Source organism: Xiphophorus hellerii, chromosome 14 (assembly GCF_003331165.1).
Source record: "Xiphophorus hellerii strain 12219 chromosome 14, Xiphophorus_hellerii-4.1, whole genome shotgun sequence".
Classification (NCBI taxonomy): domain Eukaryota; kingdom Metazoa; phylum Chordata; class Actinopteri; order Cyprinodontiformes; family Poeciliidae; genus Xiphophorus; species Xiphophorus hellerii.
In genome coordinates, this window is record NC_045685.1 from 22,566,594 (window position 1) to 22,594,256 (window position 27,663).

Sequence of the window (27,663 nt, forward strand, 5' to 3'; positions counted from 1 at the left end):
GACTAGCATTTCTTTCATTAACCTCTGACCTCGGGGTAAGTTTGAAGCTGAAGTTGGTTTCAGATTCAGGAAATGGCAGAAGATATTTCCTTCAAACAGCCGTCACCATCTACAATAACTCTTTGAAGAATTAATGAGCTACAGCAACATTTAATTTCCCTTTGGGATTAATAAAGTGGTTTTGAATTAGAATTGAATTCGAGAAACACTTCAAACCAGCCCAGGTTTGAAGAGTCTAGGTCAGGGGTGGGCAATCCTGGTCCTCGAGGGCCGGTGTCCTGCAACTCTTAGATGTCTCCCTGGTCCAACACACCTGAATCCAACAGCTGAATCACCTCCTAAGTGCAGTCAAGTTCTCCAGAGTCCTGCTAACGACCTCATTATTTGACTCAGGTGTGTTGAAGTAGAGATGCATCTAAAAGTTGCAGGACACCGGCCCTCGAGGACCAGGAGTGCCCACCCCTGGTCTAGGTGTTGCATGGAACGAGTGTGAATAGTAATCTGGACTTTAGTGAAGTTTCACAAATCAGAAAAAAATTTCACAAATCCCAAACATGGTTTTAAATATTCTGCTGTCAGAGCAGAATAATCCGGCCCAGGTTTGAAGAGTCTCGGTGTTGTAGTTTTTTAGCTAGAGTAGATTAAAGATGCGGAAGGCAGGGAAAAATTAGGTGGAATCGCCGTTCAGCCATTTTCCGAGTCGGAAGCTGCAATCGGAAACTAACTTCAGCTTCGTAAGCGAGAAGCGGATGGAAGGACAATTTTTGTCAAAACAAGTTATCAAATTCAGAGCCACTTACGAAGTTCACCAGTTATGGCCGGGCATCGGCAGCCGGAGTCCCTCTTGACTGCGTTTTAACGTTTGGTGCTTTATTTGGACAACGCACAAAACGAAAGCAAACTGACATTAAAACTTGGTTTTTTTTTAAGAGAGAGTTACATCAACTTGTCACAACTTCGCCGCGTTGGACTGTTATGATCGAGAATTTGCGAGCATAACGGTAACGCCTATTATACACGAAGAAACGAAAAGTTTAAACATGTTGCCCTGCTGTCTTATTAAAATCTTCAGCATCTTACCTTCGGCTCTTAGTGGAGTTCGGATCCGTTCATCGTCCTCTTCTGGCTTCTTCTTCTTCTTCTTCTTCTTGTTTTATTGACGGTTGGCCTACAATGCTAGCTACGCATTACCGCCACCAACCGGTAAGTAGTGTGAACCAAATGACAAAAACAAGTATATAAAAAAATATTAAAAATAGATCATATACAACTTACACCATTTTAAAAAATAATAAATAGCATGATATTCTCTACTTTCTCAATGTTTTTGCAATAACTAGGGTTTTTAACCAACTTGTTCCTCTGAATCTGATAATTCCTGCAATGCAAAATAACATGTTCTATTGCCTCATCTTCTTGGTGCTTTCCTTGTGCTGGAACCCAAATAAAATTTACTGCAAGCCCCATCCTGTTGTTTCTATAAAGTGTTTATCTACTTTTGTTGGAACTGCTCCTCTCTTTCTGCGTACTTCCTCACTTCAAGTACTAGGTTTTCGATTTCTCCCCAGACTTACTGAAACAGTGCCAAAAGAACCAACGACTCTGATGGCTCAAATTAGCATCCATTCTTCAATTGTAAATGTGGTCCTTGACCGTCAGGCCAGAAGGTAGGAGTGTGAATTGTCCATGTTGGGGGTGGGTATCTATGATACCAACAGGAGATCAGATCTCCTGTAGGTAATGCTCTTCAGTCTAGTTTTGAAGCATACATGAAGTGTTTTTGGAGAGATGTGACCTTTTGCAGCTGATGTTGTGCTGCATTATCCAGTCTAAGTCGAAGTCTAAGTCTAAGGAACAATTGTGCAACTGTGAGATGCGTTGAGGCCATTACCAGGGTTATAAGGTAATGGCCTTATTTACAGAACAAAAGCAATCCTTCAGGTCATTTGGCCCATCTCTAGTGTCAAAGTGGAGTCAAGGTGGACTAACTCCAGCACTTCTAGTAGCTTGTGGACCTAATAAACACTGCCACCTACTGGCTGCTGATGTGAACTGATTTTTTTAGGGTTTTAAAAACTGGCAAGGTAATACTAGCCTGTAATTGGTGACAATATCTTTCGGCACACCTACCAGCCGTTGTTTAGCTAGCTGTATTAGGATTGTGCTAAAAGGAAAAATGGACCACATTTTGGTTAAGCTATATTTTCAACTGACAGTCTTGCAATTCCAGCAGTAATTGTACCACACAAAATTTTCAATTGGTAAAATATATATATTTTTTTCTTACCTCTAAATTAGTTTCTTGTTAATAAAATTGTAACGACAGCTTTCAGCCACGACATCCACCATGTGGGTTTGGGAAGGGAATGAGTAAGTAATGAAATCACATGACTTTTGACCCCTTAACAGAAAAACTGAAGGCAACACTGCCTGAAAGATTAAGTTTGTTTCCATAAACATATTTCATTATCTTAACCAATGTCTGAGTCCTGAACAAAATGTCAGGTTATCCTGACTGAAAAAGCTTCTTTATCTGGCTAACAGTATAAACCAGAGATCTGCAGATGCAGTCCTTGGGGGACAATGTCCTGCAACTGTAAAAACTCTACTTGTAGTGCAAAGCTGCAGTAATGTATCCATCGAGTTCCCAAAAATGTCATTTTGGGATCTTGAGATCCTGTTGAACAAATAACCCAGATACCAAAAGTGGCAATGAGAAAGAACATGCAATATATATTTAGTGTAAAACATTAAAAACTAGAGTTGAATAAAGCAACAAATAGGTCGATATATTTGCTGTAGGTGCTGATTGTGTTGCCACTGGAGTTGGGGTCGCAGAGCCTCTTACAATTTATTTTGTGGGTCAAAAACTAGTGTAGTAATGAAATTAAAGTTCTGTAATTGAGAGCATGTGCTTCATTATTTCATTAGGGTGAAAAGAAACTTTGCTCTCAGCTGAAAGTGTCTGAAACCGATATTTGATATTATCTTGAGATTTACTTATTTTTTTATCTTGCTCACACACACACACACCCACACCCACACACCTCCACTGCTTACATGCCTATATCTGCTGAAACCAGTTAAAGTCAGTTTGGTCACACATAATCATGAAAACAGGCAGGAGAGTAGGTGTAGTTTTGCAGTAGATTTGTAGAAATGTGCCTTTTCTTTTGCTTCTCTTGGTTTTATCCTAAAGGTAAACTAAGCTGAAGTCCGGCACCGTGGATTGGTGATTATTTCTATGTTTATGTATTTAGTATAGCAAGGGATGTTTCCCAGTCCTGTGGGAACAATCCTCCATTTTATGCATCATCTGGCTACTACATGCTTGTGGATTAGTTTTCTTTTTTTTTAAAAGAAGTTATGCAACATCAAACTTTTTTTCTATCAAGTATCTTTTAATTAAAAAAAGAAACAGGGAAAAGACTTTCATTTTAAACATTTGACATAAGTAAAAATCCCACATATGCTAAAGATTGAGCACACTAGAGCATCCTGATAAAAAAAGTTTACCCGAGTAACCATGTATTCATACATCCTTGCATTAATGATTAAACATATGATTAAAAATATATAACTTTTACTTTCCAGAAAGGTAAGACTAGCTCTGTATAGATAACGTTGATCCATCTGCAACAAGGTGCTGATCTTGAAAAAATGTAAATATAAAAGTAGACTTTAAAAAACAATTGTGCAACACTTAATAAACAGCATCCAGTGTAAAAGATTTTTAAAAAGCATAAACTGTATCTGCTGCCCTAGTTACCTCCTAAACCTCAAAACAGATTAAAATTCTCCAAAAAAGGTCGTCAGTCAGAAAGAAAGGCCGTTCAGAGCTTCATGTGTGAGCGTCTTGAAACTCTTCTGAAAAGGAGGAGAGAAAAAGAAACAAAATAAATGAGCAGTCATGAGATAAACCACCAGTTCTGTGGCTGTATGAATAATCTGGTTCTCAAACCGTTTAACCTCAAGAGTAGAAAATCAACAGACTCCTCAATGCTACATTTCACAACTAAGGACGTTCCGATCTGAAAAAATTTGCCGTTATCAATAAGCAATATTAATACTGCTGTTAGAGCCGCTATTTGCCAATATTGCATATAAATGTTTCCATGTCCTTTTGTTGCTGTGAAAAAACGACCACACAGCTGACACTACTTATGCAAAATTCATTTTTTGCACATTTTTACACTTCCTTTTGGGTTTCTACTGCTTCTGAAAACAGACCAAGCGCTTAAAAAACAAAAAATGTTTTTAATGTATTTTTGTGTCTGGAAAATGAGCCATTTAAAAAACTTCCAAATTGTTGAGTCACACTGTACCATTCACTTATAACAAGATATTTTTCCTATGTTGTAAGTGAAATAATCTGTCAATGGAACTAGTACTTTTTTCTATTAGTACTAAAACAAGTGCACTCATCTTGCTGAAAAGTTACTTGTAAGTTAGTTTTGTCTTATTACAATTGCAATAAGATATTTGCACTGAAAACTAGACTAAAAATACTTGGTAATATTTTGTGGAGTTTTTTTGTAAGGTTTTGTTAGCTCTAGTGGCCTTTATTTGAAAGTAGTTCGACAGGAAAGAGGGTAATCAGAAAGGGGGAAGACATGCAGCAAATGTTGCCAGGCCGGGAATCGAACCTGCAACCACCGCCACAAGGACTAAGGCCTCAACACGTGGGTTGTGCTTTGCCCCTGCGCCACCACAGCACCCCAATATTTTGTGTTTTTGCAGTGTACATGAGTGTAAATTCGATGAAATTCCTGTGCGGTTTAGTCACTTGAGGTAAAAACATTACAGAAATCTGAAGCGTATTGAAGAATGAACTTAATGAAGCACAATTACAGTAGATGGATGATTTTGTATTGTGTTTTCTCACCACAGAGGTCTCTGAGGTTAATAAGGAGGGCATCTGACACCGGCAGCAACCGGAGCAAACTGAGAGCAGAACCTCTTTGGCTCAGGTCCAGAAAGATCCATCTTTCGTTTATGTTGTACTAGAAAAAGAGGAAGTAAAACAGAAATTATGAAAATACAACAGAAATGGTAACAATTTAATCTGAACTTCCACACAAATATACAAATATTCTCCAAATGTAGGTTTTTGAGACTTTTTGAGATGAAAAGTTGTCTGAAGGATAAAGGATTCGCAGCGGGGAACATTATTGGCAACTATAATAGTTAATTTGGCCAATGTTGCTATTTACCACCGACATTTGGTAAAGAGATTCTTTCAACTGGAAAATCTAGTTTAAAGGTGATCTATTATGCTTCCTTCAAGGTCAGGATAGGTTTATAAATGCGTTCATCACATATTTTGCACAAAATCATTTTCAGATAAGATTTTAGTCTGCTCTGTTTTGCCTATTTGGGGCTGTTTTAGGGCGTCTCGTCACTTTAAATCCAAATAAGCCGCTGCTGGTCACGCCCCCCAACTCAACGTTTACACTTACACATGAAAATGGCTGCAAACAGATGCACAGTTATACAATTGTATATCTTTGAAAAGCAGAAGTGGAGTCTCCTGCACAACCAACAAGAATGCAGCAAGTGGTTTCTGGGTGGTAAGTCAACAACAAAACTCTTGTCTTTTCCAGCAGCCATTATACAGTTTTTGAACCAGCTCATTTTCCAGACACCAAAAAACATTACATTTAGTTAAAAACATCAGTTGTTTATTCGTATTAGCTTGTGCTGTTTTTAGAAGTAGATGAGAACCAAATTGATCCACAGAAATGTAGAAAATATATATTTTGCATAAAAGGTCACCTTTTAGATGTTAGTTTCTCCTATTTTATCAACTGTTTCTACAAATTACAGACTGAAAATACTCTGTCTGTGCAATAATTTCAAACTTCAACACAGTCCACGCCTCCAGGAAGCAATCGTTTCTCAACAGCCGAGAGTCTTGATCCTCCATACGGAATAGTGAAGAAAAATATATGAAACATTTTTCACGTCGTCTTGTTTGTGTGAAGAGTTTGGAGAGAAACGTCACCACTCACGTCTTTCCAGAGTCTTTCCATCCGGATTTAACTTCACCTCTGTGGCTGGTGTCCTCACTGCAGCAGAAGATAATAAGTTAACCTGGTTTCATCATGTTTTAGTGATTCTATCAGATGGAGCCCCGTTTACTCACCTGGAACTGGTCTGACTTTCTTCTTGGGTCGACCTCTTCTTCTGGGCGTTGCAGCTTCTTTTTCCTCCTCTTGAGTCTCTCTGGAGTTGCAGGTCATCGACGGGACGTTTTTAGGAGGCACTTTGAGAGTTTTCTCTAAAGGATTCACAGTGGGGAACATTATTGGCAATTATAATAGTTAATTTGGCCAATGTTGCCATTTACCACCAATGTTAGGTAAAGAGGTTCTTTCTACTGGAAAATCTAGTTTAAAGGTGATCTATTGTGCTTCCTTCAAGGTCAGGATAGGTTTATAAATACGTTCATCTTTTGCACAAAATAATTTTTGGATAATAAGATTTTAGTCTGCTCAGTTTTGCCTATTTGGGGCTGTTTTAGGACGTCTCGTCACTTTAAATCCAAATAAGCTCCTGCTGTTTGCCACGTCCCCCAACTTTACGTTTACACTCACACATGAAAATGGCTGCAAACAGATGCACAATTATACAGCAGTACATCTTTGAAAAGCAGAAGTGGAGCCTCCTGCACAACCAACAACAATGCATCCAGTGGTTTCTGGATGGTAAGGCAACAACAGAACACTTGTCTTTTCCAGCAGCCATTATACAGCAGCAGAAGATAATAAGTTAACCTGGTTTCATCATGTTTTAGTGATTCCATTAGATGGAGCCCCGTTTACTCACCTGGAACTGTTCTGACTTTCTTCTTGGGTCGACCTCTTCTTCTGGGCGTTGCAGCTTCTTTTTCCTCCTCTTGAGTCTCTCTGGAGTTGCAGGTCTTTGGCGTGACGTTTTTAGGAGACACTTCGAGAGTTTTCTCTTCGTTTACAAAGGATTAACAGTAGAGAAAATTATTGGCAATTATAATAGTTAATTTGGCCAATGTTGCTATTTATCACCAACATTCATTAAAAGAGATTCTTTCAACTGGAAAATCTAGTTTAAAGGTGATCTATTATGCTTCCTTTAAGATTAAGATAGGTGTATAAATATGTTCATCACATATTTTGCAAAAAATCATTTTTAAAATAAGATTTTAGTCTGCTCAGTTTTGCCTATTTGGGGCTGTTTTAAGACGTCTCGTCACTTTAAATCCAAATAAGCTGCTGCTGTTTGCCACGTCCCCCAACTCAACGTTTACATTTACACATGAAAATGGCTGCAAACAGATGCACAATTATACAACTGTACATCTTTGAAAAGCAGAATTGGAGCCTCCTGCACAATGAACAAGAAAGCAGCAAGTGGTTTCTGGGTGGTAAGTCAACAGCAAAACACTTGTCTTTTCCAGCAGCCATTATACAGCAGCAGAAGATAATAAGTTAACCTGGTTTCATCATGTTTTGATTCTATCAGATGGAGCCCCGTTTACTCACCTGGAACTGGTCTGACTTTCTTCTTGGGTCGACCTCTTTTTCTGGGCGTTGCAGCTTCTTTTTCCTCCTCTTGAGTCTCTCTGGAGTTGCAGGTCATCGACGGGACGTTTTTAGGAGACACTTTGTGAGTTTTCTCTAAAGGATTCACAGTAGGGAACATTATTGACAATTATTAATGTGGCCAATGTTGCCATTTACCACCAATGTTAGGAAAAGAGGTTCTTTCTACTGGAAAATCTAGTTTAAAGGTGATCTATTGTGCTTCCTTCAAGGTCAGGATAGGTTTATAAATACGTTCATCTTTTGCACAAAATAATTTTTGGATAATAAGATTTTAGTCTTCTCAGTTTTGCCTATTTGGGGCTGTTTTAGGACGTCTAGTCACTTTAAATCCAAATAAGCTGCTGCTGTTTGCCACGTCCCCCAACTTTACGTTTACACTCGCACATGAAAATGGCTGCAAACAGATGCACAATTATACAACAGTACATCTTTGAAAAGCAGAAGTGGAGCCTCCTGCACAACCAACAAGAATGCAGCAAGTGGTTTCTGTATGGTAAGTCAACAACAAAACATTTGTCTTTCTCAGCAGCCATTATACAGCAGCAGAAGATAATAAGTTAACCTGGTTTCATCATGTTTTAGTGATTCCATTAGATGGAGACCCGTTTACTCACCTGGAACCGGTCTGACTTTCTTCTTGGGTCGACCTCTTCTTCTGGGCGTTGCAGCTTCTTTTTCCTCCTCTTGAGTCTCTCTGGAGTTGCAGGTTATCGACAGGACGTTTTTACTAGACACTTTGAGAGTTTTCTCTTCGTTTTGTTGTTGAGGATCTCTGGCAGGAGTTTTTCTCCTCCTTGTTGGAGTCTTATCTTCTTTTCTTTCAACCAAAGAGTCGGACTCTGTAAGTTTTCCTCCTCTAGCTGCTTCGTTTTCATTTGTTTTGTCTTGATTAGCTAATCTGGTAGTTTGTCTGAAACATCTTCTTAAACCAGATTTATGTTGAACAGAGTCTTTATAAACCATTTCCTCTGTCTGCATTTCTGCACTGATGTCTTTTGATTGTGTCTCAGTTTGATTCAGTGAACTCTCCTGTTTTTTTGATGAATTTACTCCATCCTCAGATTTAGATGCTTTAGTTCTCTGGCTTGATTTTACTGCCAAACCTTCATCTTTGACCAGATGTTCTTGCTTGTTAACAGCTGCTGATTGACTACATGTTTGAACCTCATTACCAACAGTATCTGATACCCAAAGATCTTTATTTGTTGTATAATTTGGGGTTTCAGCTTTGCTGGCCAACTTCTTTTCAGATGTATCCACCACTAAACCTGAATCCATTTTTGCAGATTTTCTCTCTGTAGTCACTTTGCATTCAGATTTTACCACCGTATCCTCTGTTGGATTTGCTTCTTTTTTCTCCAACTGATTAGTTTCTGCCAATGCCTTAGCAGTTGCCAAAGATGAATGGGTTCGTTGACCTGAGGTAGAGGAATAAGCATTGAAGTCAACGACGTCCAAGATATCTCGCGATTTCTGCTCACAGGTTGATGGTGGGATGTTTTTGACGGACCTTTCTTCGCTTTTCTCTTCATTTTGTTGTTGTGAAACTCTGGCAGTAGTGTTTCTCTTTCTTGGAGTATTATCTTTTCTTCCATCCAAAGAGTCTTTCTCAGTTATTGTCAATCTCGTGGGAATGGTGGGTTTATTAGTGGCTGCATTGTCTTCTTTGGTTTGCTCAGGATTGGCTAGTCTGGCAGATCTTTTTGTACCAGATTTATCTTGAAGAGAGTCCTCACAGATCATCTCCCTTATCTTTTTTCCAGTCTCTGCACTGATGATCTTTGATCGTGTCTCAGGTTGTTTATCCAAACTCTGTTCTTTTGCAGAATTTTGTCCACCTTCAGATTCAGACACTCTGGTTTTCTTGTCTAGTTTTACTGCCAAACCTTCGTCTTTGACCAAAGGTTTTTCTTCTTGAGCAGAAACTCCAAGGCCATCCTTTCTAATCTCTTTTTGTTCAGCATAAACATCTTTCCCTGATTGACTGATTGTTCTTACAATAGTGGCCGATTTGTCTTGATTTGTTTCATCTTGATTGGCTCCTCTGTCAGTTTTCTTAACAAATGTATGTATGGGAGATTCATCAGGAACAGAGTCCTTACAAACCGTCTTCTCTCCAGTTTCTGAACTGCTTTCCTTTATTTTTGTCTCATACTTTTTATCTGAACTTTCCTGTTTTATTGGTAAAGTATATCCCTCTTCACCACTAGACGTTTTCATGCTCTGGTCCAATTTTACTTTTGAATCCTCATCTTTTCCCAGAGGTTTTTCCTCTTTAATTGCAACCAAAGGCCCTTTGGTAGCAATATGTTTTGAATCAAGAGGGTCATTTCCCTGTTTCACATGATTCCTCATATTATTGTCCATTTTCTTCTGTTTTTCTTTGCTTTCAGTTCCCTCTTTGAGTGTTTCAGCTTTAAAACAGCCTTGGTTCAAATTTGATGTTGCCACTCTTGGGCCTAACTGACGCGTTGCAGTGCCGCTTTCTGCTGACACCTTGTGGTTAGCCTTTGCTACTGCAGCAGGAGTAAGTACAGCTCCATGTTTATCCAACTGAGGAGTTTCTGCAGATGTTGCAGGTGAACTGGTGCTTTGACTTGAGGATGCAGATGATGTTTGTGGTGCTCTGAGAGGAGCCTCTCTCTTGCTCTGCTGATCTTTCTCATTTACAGATCCTAAAGACTTAAAAGTCTTTGACGAAGAGGAAGGAAAAATTTTACTGCCGCCTGCAGAAGAGTACTGATTAGTTTGAGATTTCATATACTCAGGTGCGTCTTTTTGTGTTTTTACTGACAAAGACGTGGCGCTAGACATCAAGCTACTTTTTGTGGATCCAGTTGATGAGGCAGAGCTCTTGCAGTCTTTATTAGACTTCGGGATATCTCTAGTTGCAGATGATGAATGCGAGATCTTCATTTCTTTGGTGGTTGGCTTGGAGGAAGAGGGACTTTTAAAGCTGCTGCCGCTTCCACTGGAAATCTACAGGAAAATATATGGAAGATGAATAACTTTTCCAACCAGATGCTCTGTAATTTTGTTAGCAGAGGTCTGAATGGACATTTATTAAGAATAAAATAAATAAAATAAGTGTTGGGCTTTGTTAAAGTTTGCGCTGTTGTTAGTTCAAAGTGTTTCAGTCAACCTGAAGGAATCCTGTTCCTTTAAGAGATGTGGTCAGACTTCTGTCTGGCAGAGGATTGCATGTTGCAGATCTCTTGTCCATCGTCTTCAGTGGTGTGGCCTCAGGTTTGACACTTATGGTGCCGAGTTCAAGGTTCACTGCAATTTTTTCACAGTCCTTCAGTCGCTCTTTTCGGCTCAACAAACTGTAATAAAAGCAGATAAATGTTAGGGAAAACAGATCTTAAAGATGATCAATTATGCTTCATTAAACAGATTAGGATATCTCTTTATGAAGCATATTTTGTGCAAACATTTTTGCACAAAATAATTCTTAGATAACGAGATTTCAGTCAGTTTAGTTCTGCCCATTTTGAGCTGTTTTAGGGGGTGTTGTAACTTTAAATCCAAATAAGCTGCTATTGGTCACATTACCTAGCTCAAGGTTTGCGCTCCCACTCTCTGAACGGCTGCAAACAGATGCACAATTATACAAACGTGCATCTTAGAAAAGCAGAAGTGGAGCCTCCTACACAACCAACAAGAATGTGGCAAGTGGTTTCTGGATGGTAGGTCAACAACAAAACACTTGTCTTTTCCAGAAAGAAAAATTGTACAGCGCATTCAGTAGTAAAAAAAAAAGCTGACCAAATCTGCTGGAGCTCCGCTTTGGTTGCTAGGTGATGAGCTGGGGTTGCTAGGTAACGGTGCAATCAGGAGATGTTTGAAAAAGCTAATTTTCTAAACACCAAAAAATATCAAATCCTCAAATAACAGCTGGGTGATTTTTTTCTAAGCTCTTCGAAGCAGTAGAGACTCAAATGGAGGTAAAAAATATGGAAAATGTGGATTTTAGATAGTAGGTCCCCTTTTACTCAATGAACCCACCGAGAATAAAATCGTACATGCACTGTGTTATGCTTGAAGTCAGAAGAAATTCTCACCTTTCAACACGTCCAACCAGATTCCTAAAAAATGGAGAGAAAAAAAGAAAACACATTTAAGCTTCATATACACAATCTAAAAAAAATCCATTCATTTATTTTTATTCATTAACTTCTAAAGTTCACACACTTACCAAGCTTCATGCTGTTGACATAATTTGCGAACAGACAACTTTTCCACCACTTTTCTGACTCCGATGGACTCGGCCATCTCGATGTAAATCTGTCGTGAATCAACAGTAGTGAATGCAGCAAACAAAAGCAACGGAAAAAATTAATTATGAGTCTATGAACAAAAAAGACCTTAACTTTACTGACACTGTGGCATGGCCTTTACAACTTTGTTACAAATAAATATGTTTAATGTGTTAAATACTGATTTTATTTAAATTTGCTCAAGCCTTTTCTTTTTTTTTTTTAAACCCAGCGAAAATTCAATTCCACTTGGATAAATGAGTCAAAACATGGATTTTGTCAAAATCACAAGCAAACTGGACTAAAAAAAGAAGAAAATACATGAAACAGAAAACAGTATTTCTTTTGTCATACCCTGTTGGCAAGCGGCAGGAAGCTAGCGAAAGTAGCGATGCTCGCTACTTCTTTCATAACCATCATCGTAATATGCTCGTTTGTCCCTGAAGCCTCCACAACAAGCAGCCGCTCCCCCAAAGACGTCAGGTCTGGAACATGCTGGAGGAAAAAATATTTTTTGGTTTCAGTTTAAAGTCGTAGCAGATTTTACATAATAAAGTATATTAAAAAGTGAAAATTCACTCACAATATTGCTCCATTTCATCAGAGATCTGAACATGGATTCCTGAAACAACAACATTAATATTAAGTGGATTATATTTACTTATGGACCCGTGGCAGTGTGACGTCAAGCTGCCATCTTTCTGCTGGAGGCCAAAAAGCTGCCGGCTAATGATGCCTAGCATTGGTTTTAGCCGTTAAGTTGTCAATATAACGCACTAAATCTTAAATGTACTCCTGATACATTAAAGGAGAAACAGACGCTTTGCTACTAATTGTCAACAATACGGCAACTGGATAAGGTCAGGAAAAAGTTTTAATTAAGAAAAAAAATTAGGGAGAGAAGTAGTTCAGTTATGCAAGCTTGACTGACAACTGTAACATGTAGATGTTCTGTGGAACTCGTTGTGTTTTGGTTCAGTTAAAACATTTTTAAAAAAAATGCAACCTAAACACAAACTGTTTTTTGGTGTTGAATCGTGAAACGTATAGTGGCGTTGTTGCCAGTTGCTATGGTGACAAGTTTGAGAGCAGCGTGGCCGACACCATCCATCCAACCATCTATTTTCTAATCCTAGTGGGGTCGGGAGGGCTGCTGGTGCCTCTCTCCAGCTAACGTTCCAGGAGAGAGGCGGGGCAAACTCTGGACAGGTCGCCAGTCTGTCGCAGGGCAACACAGGGACAGACGGGACAAACAACCATGCACACACACACCTTGGGAGAATTTAGAGAGACCAATTAACCTGACAGTCATGTTTTTGGACTGTGAGAGGAAGCCGGAGTACCCGGAGAGAACCCACCATGCACAGGGAGAACATGCAAACTCCATGTAGAAAGACCCCGGGCTGGGAATTGAACCCAGCACTTGCTTCAAGGCAGCAGTGCTACCAACTGCGCCACTGCGCACCGATCAAGAAAAAAGTGGTTTTGAGTTCTTCTTTAGCGTTTTTTCTGTGTTATTTTTCGCTTTGCTGTGGTGCACTGTACTAAATTAGGGATTGTTCTACTCCGACAGCACGGCTATGGACGGCAAGTAACATGTAATAACATGCATTCATGTTAGTTTCATGATGTCCTGGACATACATCAGAGCTTTACAAAAAGTGTAAAGTAAGTTAATCAAAGTCAAATATAAATAAGTAAAAATAAACAAAAGTTACTGATGGAAAAGAGGCAGCTGTGTACTGCAACTCCCATACCTCACTGGACCCAAGGCTGAGATCCTCCAACAGCAAATGGATGTTTGGAATGAAGCCTTTGAAGTAAACTCGTTTCTTGTTTCGATCCCTAAGAAATCCTATGCAAGCACAACTGCTGCTGAAAATCACAAAAGCCTGCAAATGAAGAGAAATGAAGAGTCATGACACCCTGTACCCACACTAAAAACATTTTTAAATCAAGGAAAAAGTGATAAAACTCTACTGAAGTTGGCCTTTACCCTCCTCTGCAGTGGTAAAACCACAACATTGTTGTACAGCGTGTGAAGGTTCTGTTCGGGAAAATGCCTCCACACGAGCATAGCCACTTCCTCGTGTGTGTAGCTTCTGTTTGGTAAACCAGTCAACATGATGGCTGCAAACTTCAAATCTCGCTCAGAAATCTACACAAAAAAAAGTAAAAATAAACTTTTATTTATTAAAATAAAATTTTAGACACCTTAACAAGCTTTCAATTAGCTTTCAATTAATTAGACAAATGTTTTATGCTGAATGCCAGTTAATAGTATTAAAAAATGTGAAAATACAAGTACAGGAATAAAAACGTACCCTGGCACAGGTATTTCTGTCGACTGTCCGAAAAGCTAGGAGTGACAAAAAGGCAGATTACACTAAATATCCATGCATAAAATGATCAAACATCATCATTGGTTAGTGTAAATGTTTAAACACTTCAACAGCCACTTAAAGTCAAAATGTTTTGTGTTTCAGCTACATTTATCTTCTCTGTACTCGTCTTACCTGGGACCTTGAAGAAAGGAGATGCAGTGTGAACTACATAAGGACTTTTTGTCATGGTCATCCAAAAAGGCGCATTGGTTCCCTCTGGAATGGCGCCTGCTGTTTGTGGGACGCTGGTTTCAACCGAGATATTCTCCCAGATTTGCAAAGCATGTGCTGACGCGCTTAGCGCTGCACAAACAAAAAGACAATTGGTTTGAATTTATCTTAACTAACAATCCTGAAGGTAAACCTACTGCTGAAGGAAAGCATCGAGCGGCGGCCGCAACTCAAATATGAATGGAGGAAGGAAGAAAAGAAAGAGGGATGGACAGAAGGAAAGAACAAAGGAAGGAAAACAAAAAACAAAATAAAGAAACAGAAAAACAAAAATGAAGAAATAAAGAAAAAGAAACAAAAACAAAACAGACAAAAAGTAAAAAAAAACAGAAAAAGATTTAAAGAAAAAACAAATAAAGAATACAAAAACCAAAACAAAAGAAAAAAGGGAGAAAAAGAAAAAAAATAGAAACAAATAAACAGAAGCAAAGAAAAAAGACTAACTTAAAAAAAGAGAGAAAAAACAAATAAGACCAAAACAAAAACAAAGGAAATAAAGAAAGGAAGTCAGAGAGGAGGAGAAAGAAAGAAATAAATAAAGACAAAGAATCAAAGAGAGAAAAAGAAAACAAAAACAATAATACTGGACTAAGAAGGGAAATCTATTCTCAGCTCCACCAACACATTTTCCCAAAGCCTCGTAATGTTAAAGTCCTTTCATGTGTTAATTAAATATGGAAGTTTGTTTTCACAGTATTTTATTAGTTTGTTATTGAGTGACTGCCGCTGCATCCTGACGCTCCGACAGCAGAAACTATTTCTGTCTCACCTGTCTGCTGAACGTTGTGGGATCGGCTCCATCTCCAGTAGCTGTACCAAGCTTCGAGTCGATCGGCATCCTCCAGAGTCTCACAATGAACAAAAACCTGGAACATGACAACAAATTAACACAGAGTAGCTTCATCTCCCTGCGTTTTTAAGTGCGTTAGTCTGTGTGTTTTTACCCTGTTGAGCAGCGGCAGGTAGTTTATACAGCTGCTGATTTTCCTCAGCGCTTCCCTCAGGTCTCTCGCTTCACTTGCTGAAATGTTGGGGAAGTAAAGCACGTTTTTTGTTCCCAATTTCATCTGAAATGTCGACTGGAAAGAGGGCAAACAAATCCATATATTTCACTGCAATGCATCTGTGCATTTAAAAAGCGTAAAGCGTGCTGCATGCAGTTTTACTTTGATTCTTTGTTAAAATATGTGCAAAATGTAATGTGATGAGCGTAGATATTAAGAAAAAAAGGAGAAAAAGTCGGTGCAATACTTACGAAATCGGTAAAAGACATCAAATATCTATAAAACCGAAACTGAAAAAAGAAAACAAAACACACTTGAATCAAAATATTTCCATTTGCAAACAAAATAAAGGTTATTTTTTTTGTCCCTAACAGTCTTTCTAAACAAATGCCAATAAGAAAATGTTACCAAAGTCATTGGTGCAGAGGTGGTGACAACATGAAATCCAAGTTTTCGTCCTTTGAAGAAAAGTTCCCTCCACGGCGTCACTCTGAACAAATGCTGCACCTCGGCCGCTCTCGGCATGATGAGAAAAGCCTGAAAGCAGAACAGGAAATTTAAAAATCTCTAAAAATAACAGCAAGCAAAGCCTCAGCAGAGTTCGGTACCGACCATTTGCGACTGGGGAACGATAAAGATTTCGTTTTCGTCACACTGAACTCGACACTTCTGAAGAACGTTGATGATTTCGGTTTCTGTGTAGGAGCCGTCGAACCATGTAGGCAGGTTGGTGACAACTAAGGTGATGCTGAGAGAGAAAATCTGCAAAACAGACAAATTATTAAAGTTCAGAATAAAATTTATGTTATGGAAAGGTTGGTGCATAATAATACAACCAAAAACTAATTATAAATGAAGAATAGCAGTTTTTTCTTTTTGCAAATTAAGCATCAAAATTGTGAAGACAAACATGAAATTTAAAATCCAAATCCAAGTTTCAAAATTAGAAGCTAAACTTTAGTTTCAGGGTTTGTATCTTCAACTGTTACATCAAGGTGAGTTTTCAAACCTTTCCACACTTTGGAGATGAAAACAAAACAAACAAAAAAAAATCCCTATTTACTATTATACAATTTTATTTATCATTGCTAATATCTTATTGTATTTTATATTATGCAGCAGGGATAAATGAAAATATGACAAAATGTTATGTTTTGAAATGTCTGTCACACTATAAACCTAAAGGTCAGGGAAAATTACAAAAAAAAAAAAATACAATTCCGCTATATTTTCTGGCATTTAGTAAATAGAAATAATTCTGGTAATTGTTACAAAACTAAAACAAGAGAAGTTTGATCTGATTTAACTTCATACAACGAGAAATAAATGTATATCTTTTTATTATTCTTAAATGTCTAATTTCAACTGTAAATAAAGTTTTCAATCAAATGTTGGATTGAACTTTATTACAAAACTGCACAGTTTGAATGTCAAGCACTTTATACAGAAATCGAACATTCAACTTTATTGAAATTCAAACATTTCTGATGCATAAAATAAAAGCTTTCAGAGGAGTTTTTATAACTTCAGTGACTGAACTGGAGAAAGAAAACTTACCATTGGTGACAAGATGGTGTTTATGTCAAGCTGACCTGAGAAGAAGAAACAGATCGATAAATAAATGAAGACCAGAAGCTAAAGAGGATATTTTTGGTCTTTATATGCCGTTCGTGTCTCACAGAGTTTAAATGGTGTCAGGAAATGGTGCAGCTTCTCTCCAGGGGTCAAAGGAAATGCTTCGGTTGACGTCGTTGCTGCAAGCGGCTCTGATTTTGTTGCCGTTGTCGAGCATTTTGTGTTTGGGACAATTTCAGCTGAGGCTGCTGAAACTTTAGATGCGGGATTCTTCACAGCAGCTACATTTAAAACAGACATTCAGGTAACGATTAGGAGAGTTTCACTTGAAGGCTAAATCGCATCATGAAATATAAAAACATTTAATCACGGGGCAGGACAATAAATCAATAATCTACATCAATAGATTATTCAATAATTTCACTGAACTCCGACCCAGAGCCGCAGAGTTTTCTGGGGGTTTAAGGCAGAAGAAAAAACTGTAAGCAAAGTTAGTGGAATTAACCGACTCCCTCACTCTTTGGTTACTTGGCAACAACCTGCTCAGTTACTTATGGTTGCCTGGCAACACCCTGCTAAGTAAATGGCAGCTAAAACTTCCGCCACTTTGTCTCGTAACTGCTTAAAAATAAGCATCAACGGCGTGGAGGGAAAAGGTTAGAGAAGATGTATATACAATTATGCTATCAAACATTTGCTTCTTTTTATGCGTCATGAATGTTGAATTGCTTTAATTGTGTTTCTGAGTATGTTGAAGGAGGCCCTGCTGAAGGATGCAGAGACAGCCGGCACCGGCTTGTCCTAATCAGACGGCTGCTCAGCAGGGGGACATCCTGACCTTTCATGTTTATAATAAGATAGTTTATAGCGACATCCTGACCTTTCGTGTGAGATAGTTTATAGCGTAGCGGTGCTGATTAGCCATGCAGGTTATGAAACCATAAATCATGCTGCAGCTGCATACGTTTTATTTTCTCCCTCTTTGCTCCCTTAAAGCTGCAACATGCATGCAATAGGGACGTCTGTTTCAATAAAAAGAGAGGGCTCAACAGGACGTACTTCGGAGCGGGTAGAGATTGTAACTGAGTACGCCTCCGTCCGTTCTCCTCGCGAGTAAAAAGAATCTAACTCTCTCTTGTCTTTCCTGCGTCTTGTATTTCAATGTTCTAGGTGATTTAAACCTGACAGAAAACTGAGGATAAAACAGAAAATGTCACACCACCAGTTATATTTCTGATATTTAAAACAAACAAAAAATAATATCGACTGATATGAAACAATAATATCGTCCAGCCCTAGTTAATTTCAAACAGTTTAGCTTATTTAAGCAAACAAACATCAAACACAACTACCTGAGTTTCCTGAAATGTTTGTTTTGGTCTTCGGGTTTTCAGTAGAAGACGTTGGTTTTGGGTTTATGCATTTCTGGAGCTGTGATGGCGCCTTCACAGAGGTCTGTAAGCTGGTTTGTGGGCTCTTATGAGGTTTACTTAAAGGTGTAGATGGCTGAGTCTTAGCCATGGGGGTTGATATCAGAGTCTTTGTTGGTTTAGCAGGTGAAGATTTTTCATCTTCCGTCTTTCCAACTTTGGATTTAGCAGCATTTTCACTCTTATCCTCTTTAGCCTCAACAGTTTTTGCTTGTTGCTTCTTCTTCTCGGTCTCAGTTTTGTTTCTAGGCACCACTGCAGATTCTTGAACTTTTCCACAAACGTCAGACTGTTTTTCTGAAACTTTGGACTGCACATTTTCAGTCGCACCAATTTCTATCTTTGTCCCAGATCCTTTAGCAGGCAATTTCTCTGTAGACGGAGCATTGTTTGGAAGATGTGTGGCTTCTTGGACGGGAGGTTTTGTTTTAACGGGAGTATCAGACGAAGGAGGTTGTGGTTCATTTTTTGTGGCTGGAGTCTTGTCATTGATGTCTTCAGTGTTGCGTTCAAGATCTATTTTTGTTTCGCCTGAGTCTCTGAGACGCAGTTTTAGGCTCTTCACACTAAAATTAAAAGAGGAAATTGGATTATATATTTTTAAAAACTTAGAATAAAACCTCTACTGATAAAGTAAATAACATGTTGAATGTAGAAAGAAGTTTTAATGTTTCCTTGAACAGGTTAGGATGGATCTATGGTCTATACAAAACATGTTCATTACGTTTGTGGCGCAAAATCATTCTTAGATAATGAGATTTTATTCTGATCATTTCTGCCTGAGCTGTTTTAGAGTTTTACACTTGCACGTGAAAATGGCTGCAAACAGATTATATAACCAGGCATCTTTGAAAAGGAGAAGTGGAGCCTCCTTCACAACCAACAAGAATGCAGCAAGTGGTTTCTGGATTGTAAGTCAGCAACAAAAAACACTTTGCCAGCAGCTATTGTACAGTGTATGCAGTGGTAAAACCAGCTGAAAAAATGTGGAGGAGTTCTACTTTGGTTGCTAGGTAACGGGCTTGGCTTAGCTAAGGTTGCTAGGTGATGGGGCAAAGCAGCTCCTTTTCCAGACACCAAAAGACACCATCTTATTGCCAGAAACAGCTGGGTGATTTGATTTGATTTTCTCTTGAAGTGCCTAGACAGTTTCTAGAAGCAGAAGAAATCCAAATGGAAGTACACAAAATGTGCAAAATGTGAATTTTTCATAATGGGCCCACGTTAAATTACCAGGTGGAAGAAACAGTGTATTAAAACAGAAAGACTTCAAATTCTGTACAGTTTTGTTAACGTAAGACATGACTGTGAAGCTTCAGATTTAACAGTTTGAAAGTTAAAAACTTTACAGACGTCACATCAGTCATCATTTTTCATGCTTTCTTGGATAAAATACTCACGATCCAACACTTTGAACTTGACTATTCCTGTAATGAGAGAAAAAAGTTGAAATTAGTAGGTTGATGAATGTTGCAAACTAATTTCCAGCAGGAATCTAACATTGTTTTCATATAAAATGGAAGGTCCTACCAGTCTTCTGGCGCACATGCAAACCTCTCCACCACCTGATCTACTCCTCTGGATTCAGCCATCTCGATGCACAACTACATAAAGAAAGTCGCGAAAATAAAAGATGAAGATGTCTGACTCTGTCATTAATGCTAAAATAAATCTAAGCTGTTCAGATGAGTTAAGCAAAAACTTTTAAAAAATTGCATGCCTTTTGCTCTCTTACCCTGTTGGCTAGCGGCAGGAAGCTAACAACTGGAGAGATGCTTGTTACTAATTTTATAGTCGCCGTGATGAGGTTTAGGGAGGTTTCAGAGAGCGCCACACACACCAGCCGCTCAGCCAGAGATTCGAGTTCAGGAACATGCTGGAAAACATTTTATGGAGAATTTAATTTAATTCTGTCATGACACCATGTCTAAACAAGTGAACTATAACTTACAGCGTTGCTCCATTTCATTAGCGTTTGGTACATCATGTCCTAAAAAGACAGCATCCAAATAAATGGTTACAGTCATCACAAAACACATGACACTGCTTGATACTGCAAATATTTATCAGAACCTTATCGGACCGGACTTGTTTTGATAAATTTCCAAAAATGTCAAATGCAAGATAAATGTCATGAATTGACGATAAGATAAAGATTTAGCATGAAGTTAGATAATTTTGTTTATTTCAAACAAATTTCTTATTTGACAAAGTAATTAGGGTTTTGTTTGGTAGCTTGCTTTTTTTTTATATTCTTGAATCTCACTAGTTGATCCTCTTTTCTTTTGTTTGTGGCTGTATTTTTTGGGTAGCTAGCCAATTGCTGAATTTACACTTATTTACTTATTTTGAGTAGCCAACTGGCTGTTTTAAATTGCCAATGACAGAGCTGGAGAGAAAAAAGGAGACAAAAATTTGCTTAGTTAATTTTCTTTATTTTGTAGCAACTTCAACCTAAGTTGCTAATATATCAATTTATTAGCTGAAACCACATAATGATATTAAATCTTGCACTATTGGTTGCTAGCTAGTGGATTTTGGTTTATAGTAGCCGACTTTTTTTTCCTGTTTTTTAGTTCCTTGCTAATTGTTTTGTAGCATGCTAATTTCTTAGTCTGCACGTTTTTAGCTGACTAGTTGTTTTTCAATTGACAGTTTGCCATTTTATTGGTCATTAGCTGTTTGGTGTCTATTTTTCTCTAATGATATAGATGGCTAGCTAGCTAGAAAATTGTTGGTGAATTTCCATTCTATGCTGTAGAAATTTAAACTTAATTTACACATTATTCGTTTTAGTAATTTATTAGTTGCTAAAGTATGAAACTAGATTCCTAATTATATTAAATCTTACACCATTTTGGTTGCTAGTTACTGGCTTTCAGTTTACTGTAGTTTATGGTTGTTAGCTCATTTGTTTTGGGAGGGGATACCTGGCTAAAGTTTCTGGTAGCAAGTGAATTTCTGAGGTAGCAGGTTTTTAGCCATCTAGTTGTTTTTCCTCACAACTTGCATTTTATTGGTTGTTAGTCGTTTGCTCTTTTTGTAGAAAGGTATGTAGCTAGTTAGCACCTGACATAGAAAAGAGATTATAAGAATTTACTAGTTAATACCCTTTCAATTTTGAACCTAATTTATTAATTCATCAATATATTAGCTGCTACGAACTCTATTGGTTGCTAGCTAGTGGCTTTTGGTTAATAGTTTTTGGAGGTAAGCTAATTATATTTTGGTAGCAAGCTAAATTCCTAGCTAGCAGGTCTTTAGCTGTATAGTTGTTTTTCCAATACACAACTTCCCATTTTATTGGTTGCTAGCTGTTTGTTGTGTTTTTGTGGCAGTTAGTTAAATAGTGACTGATGGAATTTTTTAGCATTTGGCTACTTTGGCTCTTTTTGTCTACTGACAGCTAAACTATGATAACTCACCCCAAATCTTAACACCAGATCTTTATTCTCAATATTTTTTCTGCCCTTTTTTCATTTAATTGTTCTATATGCTACAATTAAAGACAACTGCCACTTTGCAGACCACTTCCACCTCTCTGACTGCCATACCTCACTGGATCCAGGATTCATTTCCTCTAACACCAGGTGGATGTGCAGCTGGTGGCTTGTAAAGGAAACTCCCTTCTTGAGAAAATCTTGAACAAAGTTGTTGCATGATCTCCAGTCGTTGAAATACACAAAAGCCTTGGATGGAAAATACCTTTTAAAAAACATTCACAATCCCGTTAAAACAGGACGTCTTAGTCTGCACCATGAGATCTTTACCCTTTTTTGCAGTGGCAGCACCACAATGTTGTAGAACAAAGTCTGAAGATTCTGCTTGGTGAAATATTTCCACACCAGCTTGGCGACATCCTCGTGTTTGTAGTTTCCTTCGGGTAAACCCGTCAACATAACGGTAGAAAACTTAGAGGCCACAGAGACGGATGCCTAAGTGACAGAATAGCGAACACAAATTCTTAATGCTAAACTTATCTAAACCTTTCAAATAAAAACCAAACATGGAACCACACTTACCAACAAGTCCTCCTCTCCGTCAACCGTCCTAAATTCTAGGAGATAAAGTCTGATTAAGTTTATTGCTACATTTGTGATCTCTGATAATTTGATCATTTGGTTTCCAAACTTTTATCTTACTTGGAATGACGAACCAAGGGGACACTGTTGGGAAGAGGAAAGGAGCAGTTGTCATGGCGACCGAAAATGGTGCCCAGCTGCCCTCTGGGATGCTGGTATTGATCGGTGGGATGATCGACCCGGCGACGACATCTTTGCTTTCAGGCGCTGCTGTAGCTACCAGGTGTGGTGCTGTACAAAGAAAAACCAATTAAAGCAATAATTTTTATTTCCATCTACGCATAAGACAAAAAAAGGTATTCAAATCAGATTAAAATCATGTTTTTGTTAATGATTAGCCCACTTCACCTATAACACATTCCTCTGGTTTTATTAATATAGTTTCACTGAAGGTAATTTACTCTGACAGATTGGGAAATTTTAAGCTCTAGTGTTTGAGTGAAGCACAAAACAGACTGAATATTTTGGACACAAATGCTTCTTTCAGTGATATTTTTCACTTGACAGATTAAAAACAATTAAAATATTGCTCTTCCATTCAGACGCTGATTTTGATCAACTTCCACTTATTTACAGAACATTGATGGAGATTTTGCAGATTGAAACATACCAGGATTTGCATAATCCAGTCATAAATATAATATTTTAATTATATTATGAATAATTAAAAAATTTTTTTTTAAATATATAGCATTTCAAATATAATTTTAACACAATATACATATTTTTATTATAAATATATATATTTTTATATGATATTATTATATTTTGATTTCACACGTGACAGTCCGGTAGATTCGGTTCGATTGGGGACCAAACAGCAACATTTGTTGGATTTTCAGCTGCTGTGTTTCGCTCTGTGTCAAACAAACCAAAGTAATTGAAAAACCAGTCCCCCTCCTCGCCTGTGGGGGCGCTGCACCAATAACCGCTGAAGGAAACAAAATGAAAACCACTGGGTGCAACTTCCTTCTTCATCAAGTGTAAATAAAAATAAAGTGAAGTCAGATTTTAGCGGTTATAGGATTTTGTTTTTGTTTTTAGCAGAAGGCTACGAGCCATTTTTCCTGCTAGCATTAGCGTTAGCACATTTGTTTTGGTTGTATATTTACCCAGAATACCTTGAACTTTAGTGCAGTTTCTGTTTTTGGAGCGGTATCCAGTCACCTGGACGCCCATGTATACATTTGAGTTCACATCAACCAAACTGAGTCTGAGGTTTTTAGGTGGACCAGTTTACTTTTTGGTCAATGAATTCACTGTAGTTTTTAATAGCGCATCTCTTGAGGATGTGTAACTTCCTGAAACGTTATCCTTACTCGGTGATGTGACGTTGGTCTGGGGAACTTTTATCCTGGAGACGTTATGAGCAGGGCAGCGTCTCTGGAGGCTGTACCAAACTCCGATTTGATCAGCATCAGCAGCAGACTCAAACTCGATAAACACCTGCAGCAGGAAACAACAGAGTCAGACAACTGGTGATTTAAAAACATTTTCATTTACGGGAGTGAAAGTTTCTACCTTGTTGAGAAGAGGAAGGTAGTTTTTAACAGAGCCCATTTTCCTCAAAGTTTCCCTGAGATCCCGGGCTTCGCTTGGTGAGACGTTCCGGATGTAAACGGTCCTGGTTCCGTCGTCGGTGACCGGCTGCTCCAAACAGAGCAAAAACACCCGAATGAGCTTGATTTGATAAATCCTCATTTAACAACCACAAACGATGGAGCAGAATGCTAAGAAAACAGTGAAAAGGTGCAAATACTTACAAAATCGATCATTTCCATGAGAGATTTATAAAATCCAAACTGAAATAAGAGTAAAATGGTCAAGATCAGAAAGGCAGTTTTATTGGTACAGCACATTTTCAGAAACAATTCAAATTGATTTACAGGATTGGAATGAAAATAAAACATTTTATTGCAGTGATAAAATAAGAAAAATAGATTATTTCTCTATTTCTTCAGTGGCTCTCCATATAAAACACAAAATCAGTTTGGCAAAACAAGTCAAACTGACCAATTAAAAAAGTTATTTTAGAGAATAGACATTATGTATTTTTAAACTACTTGCTTCAACTGCAGAGACATTAACTACACGCTGAAAACAAATCACAATCTGCAGCTGTTATGTTTTAATCAAGTTTACCGTTGTCATGACGACCCCGCTGCTGATTATCTCAGCAGAAAGTTTACATCCATTCAGAGCCAAACAATCTTTCGCAGCTATGAAAACTTCCTGTGCTTTCTGGTAACTTTCCATGAGGACAAACGCCTGAAAAAACAGAAACATTTAATAAAAACATTTAATACTCCAATAATCACTTTGATCAGCTGTAAGGTTTGTCTGCTGGACGTTACCATGCAGGCCTGAGGAACCACAAAGATGTTTTTGTCCTTGTATTGAAACCCAAATCTGCACAGCAGATTGCTGATGTCACTCTCGGAGTAGCAGCCGTCCCGATACTGTGGCAGGTTGGTTACTAACAAAAGCCTCGACTGAAGGGAAAAAGACTGGGAAACAAAAACAGGATTTCAGAAAAGCATAAAACAGGACACAGAAATAAATGCTGTGAATTCAGAAAGTCTTATCACTCCGCCAGTTTTTATTGAACTAAAGAAGCTTTTATGATCATATTTCTGCTCATCTTTCAGTTTTTGCTAGACTTTATCTGGAGCAGTTAAAAATGTATTAATGCTACATTTTGATAATTTAACAGGTTCCCATGCAGATTTTCTATATTAATTTTAGATTCATAGACAAAACGTAGCATGAGGTGTGCTGTGGTGGGGCAGGAGTTAAGCACACTGTCCTCGACGCGACTGTCGCAGGTTCGATTTCCCGCATGTCTTCCCCCTTTTTTCATTACCCACTTTCCTGTCAATTCACCAAGTCAATTCATCAAATAAAGGCCACTAGAGTCAATAAAACCTTTTTTTTTTAAAAAAAACCTGCCTTGTTTTTCAAACACTGCATTTAAAGTCAGTGAATATTTGATATTTCTGTGCTTTGTTACACTTTAATTATTTCAGTTTTTGAGCTACTTTTGGATAACATCCGTCTGGTCTTATTATTGTTGAAAAAGATTTGTATTTTTGTCTCATATTAGGCGTTATGACTTGCTTTTCTCACATTTTGGTCAGTCTAGAGTATTTTCTTTTAAAGTGCACAACAAATCTGTGGATTTGTTTTGAAACTGAAGTAGCTTAAAAACTGCTACTGTTTGATTGTGTACAGAGCAAGATTTTTTTATTTTTACATTTATTTTTTAAATAAAATAGTATCACGCCCTTGGTGACAAAAAAAGAATCAGAAACAAAGAAAAACAGAGACAGAAAGTAGCTGCGTCTCTGTTACAAATGTGCACAAAACTGTCAAAATTCCGCTAATGTCAAGAAAAGTCAATTTTGCAACTGCTGTGTTTCCACTAAAGTAGAAATGCATTTTAAAAATCACACGTAAATAAGTTTATTTATGCAACAAGTTATTAAAAAACATGCCACACAATCATCCTCCTGTCTGTCTTCTTCGTCGTTTCTGCCAGTAGTAACATCTGGTTGCTGATCACGTGACTCGTGTGATGCAAAAACATTGAAGTTTTGTGAAATAGAATAATTTTAATAGAAAAACCGCCTCATCCAAGTGGAAAACCTTTTTAGCAAAAAAGTGATTTTTTCCCCCCCTATATTTGCATTTCCTTTAAATTTATTTTCATAATTCCAATTTGTGAAATTTTGTTTTTTCTCTTTCTCTAGCTGTGTTTTCATTCATCTTAAAGAGACAGCTGAAAATAGCTAACTTTCTGTCCTCTTCACTCTGTAGCAGCGTATACACTGAAGAGAGTTGGTGTTACGCTAACCTGGTGTGGCTTTAGTTGTGATGTGTTCAATGAACCACAAAAAAAGTGGATTTTTGAACTCGTTGGGACAGACTGCCCTTAGCATCCACATACAAAATATTGTGAACAAATATACAGAATAAGTAGTTTGAGGACTTACTTTTGGGGACATGATGATGCTATGACCAAGACAACCTGTGGTGAACAGTAAAAAACACCATCAGGAATCAGATTTTAAATGTATGACTTTATTTATTTATTTATTCCCCCACACATCAGATTAACACAGATTAAGGTTTCTTACAAATCTTTTCTGGCTGCAGTAAACTTCCTATCCTCTCCCCGGCAGTGAGGCAGTAATCTACGCCAGCTGGTTGCTCTTTGACCATTTCCTCGGCCGCCGCCGCCATTTGGACGGATGGAGACGTTTCAGTGGACTCGTCTGGAACGACGCCATTAGAAGGTGGATCCGTTTGGATCTTCTCATCGGGATCTAAAGGTAAGAGAAAACTCAAGTTTTTAAGGACGCATTGACACCAGATTTTATATTCCTACTGAGAAGCCTTTGCAAAACAATAAGGAGGCATTTTGAGGAGATACATTTATCCAAAAACAATAATAATTCGTTTTAACTAGTGCATCCCGCCATGCACTAGTTATGTGCATGGCACTAGTTATGTGCATGCACATAACTCCCCCACTTTTGGAGAGTGGGGGGTGTTTTATTTAAAATAGGAGGTTCTGGTTCCTTCTCTGCCAAGTGTTGCTTTTACTTCTTTAATGTGAAAAGCCAGAAGGAGACAATCGTATCATCTCGTCATCTTTCTGTCCGTCTGTCCGTCTTCATCGCTTCATCGAATATCGGGGATATTCTGTGTTTTACAGGCTTAAAGTGCCATTTTATAGCACAATCAAAAAACTATGTTAACTTAAATTGTTTTTAAAAAGAGAGATAAGAGATAGAGAGATAAATCTTTATTGTCATTGTCACAAGAACAACGAAATTTAAAAGGTGCCATCAGTCAGTGGATATACTTAAAAACAAAAAATAACTGTCTCACAATTCACACACAATGTAAGAATTAACAAATAACTGGTAAAAAAAAACATAAATAAATAAATAACAGCCACATTCTCACATACATCATTCATGATGATTAATGGTTGTTTTTGATTGCATTTAGTTTTGTTATTGCTATCGGGTAGAAACTGTCTCTGAGACGGTCGGTTCTTGTTTTGGTTGCTCTGTATCTTCTGCATGAAGGCAGCAGTGTGAACAGAGA

General features: G+C 37.9%; 2 protein-coding genes across 4 annotated transcripts in view; both read right to left on the reverse strand.

Annotated features, from left to right (window-relative positions):
• Nucleotides 1–1,162, reverse strand: part of LOC116732250 (uncharacterized) — a 58,165-nt gene extending 57,003 nt beyond the window's left edge. For 2 of the 3 annotated variants that reach the window (XM_032582292.1, XM_032582290.1), the window contains exon 1: nt 1,081–1,162. The gene's annotated coding sequence lies outside the window, so the exon portion shown is untranslated. Of the gene's footprint in view, nt 1–800; nt 867–1,080 lie in introns of those variants that run through there. The other variant, XM_032582291.1, reaches the window with a different exon arrangement.
• Nucleotides 1,163–3,386: 2,224 nt separating this feature from the next.
• Nucleotides 3,387–26,867, reverse strand: LOC116733509 (uncharacterized). The gene is made up of 39 exons (XM_032584368.1): nt 26,685–26,867; nt 26,541–26,575; nt 24,903–25,055; nt 24,691–24,816; nt 24,312–24,350; nt 24,070–24,195; nt 23,868–23,994; nt 22,609–22,779; nt 22,489–22,523; nt 22,237–22,401; nt 22,021–22,155; nt 20,418–20,456; nt 20,202–20,342; nt 19,997–20,070; nt 19,867–19,893; nt 18,389–19,032; nt 17,141–17,317; nt 17,019–17,053; nt 16,074–16,223; nt 15,870–15,998; nt 15,713–15,751; nt 15,402–15,536; nt 15,227–15,323; nt 14,359–14,529; nt 14,167–14,201; nt 13,839–14,000; nt 13,600–13,734; nt 12,426–12,464; nt 12,197–12,337; nt 11,782–11,870; nt 11,648–11,671; nt 10,726–10,909; nt 8,198–10,562; nt 7,521–7,655; nt 6,829–6,963; nt 6,146–6,280; nt 6,012–6,068; nt 4,886–5,003; nt 3,387–3,867 (listed from the first exon to the last, which is right to left on the reverse strand). Exons 1-38 carry the CDS (start codon nt 26,788–26,790, stop codon nt 4,903–4,905), a joined length of 6,813 nt encoding a protein of 2,270 aa, XP_032440259.1. The 5' UTR covers nt 26,791–26,867; the 3' UTR covers nt 3,387–3,867; nt 4,886–4,902.
• Between the last annotated feature and the right edge of the window lie 796 nt (nt 26,868–27,663).

Coding starts and splice junctions, on each gene's coding strand:
- LOC116733509 (XM_032584368.1), bottom strand. CDS start 26,790: ATGGCGGCGGCGGCCGAGGAAATGGTCAAAGAGCAACCAGCTGGCGTA. Junction 15,999..16,073: donor TCGTTCCCCAGTCGCAAATG/GTCGGTACCGAA, acceptor TTCTGCTTTCAG/GCTTTTCTCATCATGCCGAG. Junction 15,324..15,401: donor ACCTGCCGCTGCTCAACAGG/GTAAAAACACAC, acceptor GTCATGTTCCAG/GTTTTTGTTCATTGTGAGAC.